The sequence below is a fragment of the Oncorhynchus masou genome, chromosome 15, assembly GCF_036934945.1.
Source record: "Oncorhynchus masou masou isolate Uvic2021 chromosome 15, UVic_Omas_1.1, whole genome shotgun sequence".
In the NCBI taxonomy this organism is placed as follows: Eukaryota; Metazoa; Chordata; class Actinopteri; order Salmoniformes; family Salmonidae; genus Oncorhynchus; species Oncorhynchus masou.
This window is the reverse complement of record NC_088226.1, coordinates 28,807,360-28,817,577: the sequence shown is the minus strand read 5'-3', so window position 1 is coordinate 28,817,577 and position 10,218 is coordinate 28,807,360. Positions and strand designations below refer to the sequence as shown.

Sequence of the window (10,218 nt, the reverse complement as noted above, 5' to 3'; positions counted from 1 at the left end):
ATCTTAGGATAACAGTGAATTTACCAGTAATATTTGCTGTTAACGTGTCACAACAGGCTAAAAAAAGAGTAATCTCCTCCCTCCATCCTGTTCCAAGCCAAGTTGTCTGTCCTGTTAGACCACTCTTCTTTCTCCTTTTCCTCCTCGGCATGTCTCTGCATGGGTTCGGTATTCTCCCACAGGGCTCAACCTCTGTTTACTTCATCAAGGTTTGGGAATACGTAAAGCACGACTTTAGTTTAATAGCTAATGCAGGTTTGGGTGACAGACTGCATTTGCTATACTGGTTGGTTACAGAAGGCAAAGGGCATTAGAACATCTTACAATTTACAGTACCTGCTTAAACTGGACCTTGGATTATGTGTGTGTGTGTGGCCTTGTCAGTTGAGGAAGGAATGCTATACTGGGGAGTGAACAATTATTTTTCCATCTGGCATACATGCTATGCTTTTGCTTCTCTCCGATTATCTAGTTTCTCGTTTGCTACCTTTCAGCATTTGTATTGGTGTAAACAATGCTGTGCTATAGAGTATTCTGCTGAAGTTGCATGCCTGCTTGTGAAAGTGCATTTACATAGCTTTTGACATCTATTCTTAAGTACACTGTCTGTTTGCGCCCGTGTGTGATTAAAAATTAGTTTACATACCCATCCTTTGTTAAAAGGTTCCTGACGGCATTGAAACCTGCCATGTATCAACGCTTGCTGACACACTCTTTAACAGCCTGTAGTGTTAGCTCTCTCTCATTATCTGTTGCTAGAGGTAGCACCCATAATGTTATCATTACATTCATATTCCCACCCATAAATGCATGTTATTTGAGATTTGCTTTTAATGTATCTTATAGCCGCACTTCGTGTAGGATAGTTCCATTTACATGATTACTTTATCACACACACAGTGAAAGAGAGAGTGAGTTTGTGTCACAAAAGGCAGTAACGCCTGAGAGAAGAACAATATATGCCACAGGGAAGGGAAAAAGAGGGGAAAGAGAGGAGTGGGAGGCCAGATCCTACTGACGGGCTAGTATTTAATTAACTGTGATTTTACGACTTTGTGTGGGTCCCAGTTACTCAGTGTGGGAGAACGGTAAAAAGGGAGAGTGCGAAGGAGATAGAGTTGACTACAAACAGAACCCATGGAGGGAAAGAGTAGCGTTGGGTGAGGTTATGAGTAAGAGTTTTGCTAAGCATTCGAGTGCAAGTTATGGGAGTAGGACCTTGTGGCACTTCCTTCGGATGCCTCCTTAGGTTGTACCAGTTTTTCAAGTCCTGTTTTTTTTTTTTAACTGTATGAAAGTTGTTACAACATTGTTCTAGGCTGAGAGGTGACCAATGAACTGACAGAGAAACCGAGTGATCAGAATAAGAGAAGGAGTAGTAAAAGTGGAGGATAGAAAGAGAGAAGATAATTGTGTGAAAAAGAGTCAAGAGAAGTTTATAATATGACCAGATCAATTGAGTGTCTTTAGATGCACTTGAAGAGGCTTTGGAGTGGTTTCTACATTGGCTGTTAGTTACCTATGTTATGAAGCAGCACGGTGGGGGATAGCTGAAAATATTTTATTACAACTTGCAGAACAAGGGACTCATATCTGGCAGGTTATTTTCCATCAGTACACAGCCTGACACTTGTAGGTGTTCTATTCATTTATTGTTAGAGTATCTAGGAGGATCCAAGGACCTCTGCCTTTTGATACTGCGCCTAATTGCCTTTGGACACTTTTGAGGACCGTTTGCCGAGGAGAATTGATTATGGCCAGTTTCCTGTACTTTATCCTTCCGGCCCTAGGGGGCTACACCCTGACATCGCTCTACCTGTTGAAGAACCCTCAGATCCTCCACAAGAAGAAACGGGCTGCCTTCCACTGCACCCACATCTCACACAGAGGAGGTAAGGAAGGAACGGTGGAGGGATGTGGTAGTGACCTTGCTGTTTCACTATTCATCTGTAATCATTGACATGAATGGACTGGACAAGTGAAAGTGGGATGTTTGGAGCCTCTGGTGTAGCTGCATGCAGGAATGCTGAGTGTATTGATTTGACCCAGAGTCACACTATATCTGGATAAATATTTGGCTCTGATTTGAACTATCCTGTTATTTCAAATCAGTGGGGATCAAGGAAAAGCAGGCTAGAGAGCGAGAGTCTTGGAGCTGGATATGACACTGTTCTCTGCTTTTCTTTTCTGATCTGTCTTGGCAGGAAGCGGCGAGAGGATAGAGAGCACCATGGAGGCCTTCACACAGTAAGTGACCAACCCTAACCAAACCTGGCTTCAGATCAGTTACAGTGCATATCATAAGTATTCACCCCCATTCGATTTCTTCACATTTTATTGTGTTACAAAGTGGTATTAAAATGGATTTAAATGTATTTTTGTTCAATCTACCTAAAGTCAATACATGTTAGAAACACCTTTGGCAGCAATTACAGATGTGATTCTTTTTTGGGTAAGTCGCAGACGGCGATTTTCAAGTCTCGCCATAGATTTTCAAGCAGATTTAAGTCAAAACTGTAAGTAGGCCACTCAAGAACATTAACTCATTGGAGGCTGCTCATAATGAGTCAATGGAGTGGTAACCACATGGAGTGGTAACCACATCTTTAATGTGTTTGATACCATTCAATTTACTCCATTCCAGACATTATTATGAGCCCTCCTCCCATCAAGCCCTCCTCCCACCTCCTCCCAAGTTTATTTGTCATGTGAAATGCTTACTTACAAGCCCTAACCAACAGTGCAATTTAAGTTTAAAAAAATAGGTATTAGGTAAACAATAAATAAGTAAAGAAATAAAAAACAGTAAAATGACAGTAGCGAGGCTATATACAGGTGGTACCGGTACAGAGTCGGGCTAATTGAGGTAATATCTACATGTGGGTATTGTTAAAGTGACTATACATAGATGATAAACAGAGAGTAGCAACAGAGTATAAGAGGGGTTGGGGGGGGGGTCTTGAATGGCAGGACACAATGCAAATAGTAGCCATTTTGATTACCTGTTCAGGAGTCTTATGGCTTGGGGGTAAAAGCTGTTGAGAAGCCTTTTGGTTGTAGACTTGGCGCTCCGGTACCTACCGCTCGTAATGCGGTAGCAGAGAGAACATTCTGACTGTGGTGGCTGGAGTCTTTGACAATTTTTAGGGCCTTCATCTGGCACCGCCTGGAGTAGAGGTCCTGGATGGCAGGCAGCTAAGCCTCAGTGATGTACTCGGCCGTGCGCACTACTGTCTGTGGTACTTTGAGGTCGGAGGCCGAGCAGCTGCCGTACCAGGCAGTGATGCAACCAGTCATGCTCTCGATGTTGCAGCTGTAGAACATTTTGAGGATCTGAGGACCAAAGCCAAATCTTTTCGGTCTCCTGAGGGGAATAGGTTTTGTTGTGCCCTCTTCATGACAGTTTTTGCGTGTTTGGACCATTCTAGTTTGTTGGTGATGTGGATACCAAAGAACTTGAAGCTCTCATCCTGCCACACCACAGCCCCATCAATGAGAATGGGGTGTGCTTGGTCCTCCTTTTCCTGTAGTCCACAATCATCTCCTTTGTCTTGATTACGTTGAGGGATAGGTTGTTATTCTGGCACCACCCCGCCAGGTCTCTGACATCCTCTCTATAAGTTGTCTTGTCGGTGATCAGGCCTACCACTTGTCTTCTGCAACCGTAATGATGGTGTTGGAGTTGTGCCTGGCCATGCAGTCGTGGGTGAACAGGGAGTACAGGAGGGGACTGAGTACACACCCCTGAGGGGCTCCTGTGTTAAGGATCAGCGTGGCAGATGTGTTGCTACCTACCCTCATCACCCGGGGGCGGCCCGTCAGGAAGTCCAGGATCCAGTTGCAGAGGGAGGTGTTTAGTCCCAGGATCCTAAGCTTAGTGATGAGCTTTGTGGGCACCATGGTGTTGAACGCTGAGCTGTAGTCAATGAATAGCATTCTCACGTAGGTGTTCCTTTTGTCTTGATAAAAAAGAAAAGTGTGGAGTGCAATAGAGATTGCATCATCTGTGGATCTGTTCGAGCGGTATGTGTCGTGGAGAATCTTAACAAAATGTAACACTTACAAGAACTTGTGAATTCAATATAGGCTTTTAATACAAACTTATCAGAAGCATAGATGGTCCGCGGAACACACACTTTTTCAGAGCACTGGCTCTGATTTATACAAATACAACATATGAGTCCATCCCACATGCAAATGAAGTTACTTCCCTCAGTCCATCTGCTACCATTATATCCCAATTTGTGCATCCTGCTTGTTCAGCTTGATAACGCCCATATCTGCTTTCAGTCAAGTTATAATGGTGACAGGACCTCTTCATGTCCCACAAATAATACATGCCTATCTTATGCTATGGCCCCCCTTACGTTCAGCCTGGTGTGTTCTTTGGTATGTCTGTCCTTATTAGGACTAGTAGACTATGTGTCTCTTCTGACATTCCTTCAGCATCTTCATGTCCTAAAAATATATGGCCTATGTCTATAGTCCATCAGTTGGTCATTTGGCTGACCCCCTCCTTTGTATGTCCCTCTGACCTTGGTATGTCCAGCTGTCCTATGCTCTCATGGCCTCCTGTCCTATACAATAGCCAATGCATTTTACCAGAATGGCAAATGCACTCTAAGTGTAACTTTCTCTTGTGTTACAGTATTATGTTCCTCCCTATATGTACATCTTTCTCCCACAAAACCCTCCTCTGGTGCTTATTTAGCACCAAAAACTACACTAAAAGGACATATAGGGTGGAGGCCAATACCAACAGTTGATTAACAAAAATAAAGCTTACAAATCACCTGGACCAAACATCTCCAGATCCTATTTGAAACATAAAACACTTACAAAACCCAACTAGACCAAACATCTCCAAACAATAACATAGATAGGAGTAAAATATCTAGTATGTAAAGAATAAAACACTTATAATCAAACATTATATTGTGAAGATGCAATGAGCATGTAGTATGCCCACACATCCAGAAACAATCAGCTATTCCTTAATCCTGATTCTTTAACATTTCAAGATATAATGTTACTTGAGTTATATTACCACATTTTACCTTTGTGTTTTACAATCATTACTTTATCAAATTGACTAACTCCTGCAATTTCTATCACCCAAATAGTTTATTCAATTAACTATAGTGTTTCCCACATCCATCCCATTATGCTGTAGAAACATTAATTTATTTATTTATTTTTCACTTTCTTTTTTTACAATAGTAAACCCATCATTATGAGGATCATTCAATTCAGTTCTTATGTTGCACATTCATGTTCTCCCAACATATTTTTTATTTAATTCACTTCTGCCTTTAGTGTTACCTAGTGCCAAACTGCATTCTATGTTACACAAAGGAATGTAGTATTTTCTCTGAATACATTGAACATTTTATATTTAACACATTCTTCAAATTATGAAAGTTCAGGTACTATCAAAAGATCAGACAAAGGTGATTTGCTACACAAAATACAATTGTCCATCCTATGTTTTCTGCTGTATACTTAGCCCATTCGTACCACTCGTTCTTCACTACTTCTTCTCGTGTGGTGTCCTTGAGTGGTTCTGATTCTGAGATAGATGTCGCTTTTACAATGTTTTTGTCTTGAGGTATATCATTAGAGTTTGTCAAGAAGTTCCAAATGTCAGTAAAGAACACTCCTGGTTCTGATGCTTTAGGTTTCTTTGTGAGTACAGTGGACTGCTTGGTAAGGGCAGTTGATGTTATCTTAGTGGTAGCTACTGTGGTCTTCACAGCAGCTTCCACTGTTGTTGTTGTTCTAGCTACCACAGGCTCTTCCTGTTTAGGTATTGGCGTAAGACCAATTCTAATGACTGAGGTGCTACTCCCTTCGGTCAATCTTGTTCTCGTTATTTCAACTATTAATTCTTCACCTTCAACTGGTTCAATCTGATTCATGGTGAGCACCCACTCTTCTACTTCGTTGGTTAACGTCAGGTCACATCCTTTTACAGTCAATCACGGACTACAAGAAGAAATCCAGCTCAGTTACGGACCAGGATGTCTTGCTCCCAGGCAGACTAAATAACTTTTTTGCCCGCTTTGAGGACAATACAGTGCCACTGACACGGCCTGCAACGGAAACATGCGGTCTCTCCTTCACTGCAGCCGAGGTGAGTAAAACATTTAAACGTGTTAACCCTCGCAAGGCTGCAGGCCCAGACGGCATCCCCAGCCGCGCCCTCAGAGCATGCGCAGACCAGCTGGCTGGTGTGTTTACGGACATATTCAATCAATCCCTATACCAGTCTGCTGTTCCCACATGCTTCAAGAGGGCCACCATTGTTCCTGTTCCCAAGAAAGCTAAGGTAACTGAGCTAAACGACTACCGCCCCGTAGCACTCACTTCCGTCATCATGAAGTGCTTTGAGAGACTAGTCAAGGACCATATCACCTCCACCCTACCTGACACCCTAGACCCACTCTAACTTGCTTACCGCCCAAATAGGTCCACAGTCGACGCAATCTCAACCACACTGCACACTGCCCTAACCCATCTGGACAAGAGGAATACCTATGTGAGAATGCTGTTCATCGACTACAGCTCGGCATTTAACACCATAGTACCCTCCAAGCTCGTCATCAAGCTCGAGACCCTGGGTCTCGACCCCGCCCTGTGCAACTGGGTACTGGACTTCCTGACGGGCCGCCCCCAGGTGGTGAGGGTAGGCAACAACATCTCCACCCCGCTGATCCTCACCACTGGGGCCCCACAAGGGTGCGTTCTGAGCCCTCTCCTGTACTCCCTGTTCACCCACGACTGCGCGGAAACGCACGCCTCCAACTCAATCATCAAGTTTGCGGACGACACAACAGTGGAAGGCTTGATTACCAACAACGACGAGACGGCCTACAGGGAGGAGGTGAGGGCCCTCGGAGTGTGGTGTCAGGACAATAACCTCACACTCAACGTCAACAAAACTAAGGAGATGATTGTGGACTTCAGGAAACAGCAGAGGGAACACCCCCCTATCCACATCGATGGAACAGTAGTGGAGAGGGTAGTAAGTTTTAAGTTCCTCGGCATACACATCACAGACAAACTGAATTGGTCCACTCACACAGACAGCATCGTGAAGAAGGCGCAGCAGCGCCTCTTCAACCTCAGGAGGGCTGAAGAAATTTGGCTTGTCACCAAAAGCACTCACAAACTTCTACAGATGCACAATCGAGAGCATCCTGGCGGGCTGTATCACTGCCTGGTACGGTAACTGTGCCGACAACAACCGTAAGGCTCTCCAGAGGGTAGTGAGGTCTGCACAACGTATCACCGGGGGCAAACTACCTGCCCTTCAGGACACCTACACCACCCGATGTCACAGGAAGGCCATAAAGATCATCAAGGACAACACCCACCCGAGCCACTGCCTGTTCACCCCGCTATCATCCAGAAGGCGAGGTCAGTACAGGTGCATCAAAGCTAGGACCGAGAGACTGAAAAACAGCTTCTATCTCAAGGCCATCAGACTGTTAAACAGTAACCACTAACATTGAGTGGCTGCTGCCAACACACTGACTCAACTCCAGCCACTTCAATAATGGGAATTGATGGGAAAGGATGTAAAATATATCACTAGCCACTTTAAACAATGCTACCTAATATAATGTTTGCATACCCTACATCATTCATCTCATATGTATACGTATATACTGTACTCTAGATCATCTACTGCATCTTTATGTAATACATGTATCACTAGCCACTTTAACTATGCCACTTTGTTTACATACTCATCTCATATGTACATGCTGTACTCGATACCATCTACTGTATCTTGCCTATGCCGCTCTGTACCATCACTCATTCATATATCTTTATGTACATATTCTTTATCCCCTTACACTTGTGTCTATAAGGTAGTAGTTTTTGAATTGTTAGCTAGATTACTTGTTGGTTATTACTGCATTGTCGGAACTAGAAGCACAAGCATTTCGCTACACTCACATTAACATCTGCTAACTAATCTGCTAATCACTAGCCACTTTAACTATGCCACTTTGTTTACATACTCATCTCATATGTATATACTGTACTCGATACCATCTACTGTATCTTGCCTATGCTGCTCTGCACCATCACTCATTGATATCTTTATGTACATATTCTTTATCGCCTTACACTGTGTATAAGAAATTAGTTTTGGAATTGTTAGTTAGATTACTTGTTGGTTATTACTGCATTGTCGGAACTGGAAGCACAAGCATTTCGCTACACGCATTAACATCTGCTAACCATGTGTATGTGACAAATAAAATTTGATTTGATTTTGAGTCCCAAATGACTTCTACCTTCGTTTGATGATGTGTCCATACACCAAATGCAATCTCCGGTAAGGGTTTGATCCTTTTGTCTTCTGTTCTCCTGTTTCAGTTATGTGTTGAGGTGGAACAGAGATTCTAACCTTGTCAGTCTTTTTAGATTGTTTGGCTGGTTCCTCTCTTCTCTTCCTGTTTCCACCCTACATCTTGATTGTGCGTGAGTCTGTTGTTTTTATAATAGCGTTCACTGTTACTTCTGTTATGTCAATGTCATTGTTCTTCTGTGGTTCTAACTTCAAGTGTCAATTCAAGAGCTGAAAAGTCAATTTTGGGGAAATCCCCATTTTCTTCAGCTTGCTGGACATTTCCTCCTCTTTGTGGGGTCTCTCCTTCTGTTCCTTGTGAGGCCTCTCCTCCTCTTTCTTCCCCTGAGGCTCCCTCCTCAGGCCGGACTGGGCTTCCATCTGGAAGGGTATCAATTTTAGGGAAGAGATGTTCCCATTCTGTAGGTGATACTTCGGGGTCCCACTGTGGAGGGCTTCTGTCAAAGAGGTCTGCCACAACAACAACACAACGCTGTTCTCTTGGCTCCTCCCTGGCGTCTCGATTGCTTTCGCTGTTCCTGCTCCTTCCGAGCTCCTGCCTGATGGATCAGCATCCTCTGTGTCCTCATCTCTATATGGTTGTGTCCTTCTTTCTGTTGGGACTCAGGTGCAGTGATTCAGGTGGCACCATGGTACCACATCTTGCTTCCTTTCACTTGGACGGCCGTGTTTGTTGCTGCGGCCTCCTTGTAGGGTCCTCCTCGGTTGATCCCACTTCCTCCGGAACACTCGAACGTAGACTAGATCTCCTGGTATCACTGGGAGAGGTCCTTCTGGTCCCCTTGGATCATCAGATGTGGAACCTCTCGTCCTGGTTCAGGTTTCTGCCTTCTTTCTGTGAGGCATTCAGACTTAGAGACTTATGGCCTCTGTTCTATGATTACACCATACATTCTCTTACTTCCATCACTCATCACACAAACTGACATTCCAGCTGAAGCTGGCAAACCCTTCTCCATCTCGTTTCCTAAACTTAAGACTTGGAAAACAAAGGACAAAACATAACAGTATTGACAATGTTATGTGTTATGCATGAATATATTCATGAATACTGAAATCTGAGACCATGACAATTCCCACTCTCTCTTCACTTGACTCTATGCCTCCAGGATACTTTTCTGCTGGACTCCACAAAAATGAAAGCACTGATAAGCTTCCTCGTGCTTTTACCCAGTCTTCCCCTTTTGGCCCCAGGTTCTGAGAGGTGTTCCCAAATCATGTCATTTTTTTTTACTTAGTTCCCCATCTGCTCTATTTCAACTGATAAGCATGTGCATAACCTTAATCAACATTTTCTTCTTGAAGTAATTCAACACTGAATGGGCTTTCACATCGAGCCTTCAACATGTTGTTTAGAGTACAACTACCCTAACATCTATCCTTTTTCACACGATACATTAACAAATAAAACAAGTAACCCCCAAACTCAACCCAGTATTTCTACAGTGGAATCTAGTGGTGTTTTCAAGCTCACCCATTATTCAGCTGGACCTTACTTCTTGTGAGACTTATGCACCCACCAAAGAGAGACATGACGATCTTTACCACTGCAGGTGCTGTAAGAAGTATATCCCCAGCCTGGTGTATCTTGATGTACACTCAGTCTCCAGAATTCAGCCCATGCCCTTCCATCTGGCCTCTTATGTGCTGTTTTTTCCTGGGGACATACACACTAACACATGGGTTATTTCCTGACAACAGACTTTCTTCTTATAGCAAGATCACTAAATCTTAATTTTTAAATAACAGCCCTATGTGAATATTCTGTCTCAAATACCTGGCCTCCAGCCACAAATATATTCATGACGATAGCCAAATTATGGTCCCTACAGCAA

At 43.5% G+C, this 10,218-nt stretch overlaps 1 protein-coding gene across 2 annotated transcripts in view; it reads left to right on the top strand.

Annotated features, from left to right (window-relative positions):
- Positions 1-102: 102 nt before the first annotated feature.
- LOC135556100 (lysophospholipase D GDPD3-like) overlaps positions 103-10,218 on the top strand; it is a 38,707-nt gene continuing 28,591 nt past the window's right edge. Inside the window, exons 1-3 of one of the 2 annotated variants that reach the window (XM_064989017.1) lie at positions 103-209; positions 1,660-1,892; positions 2,205-2,247. In XM_064989017.1, the coding sequence (XP_064845089.1) occupies positions 160-209; positions 1,660-1,892; positions 2,205-2,247 (326 nt within the window). In that variant the 5' untranslated portion in view covers positions 103-159. The other variant, XM_064989018.1, reaches the window with a different exon arrangement.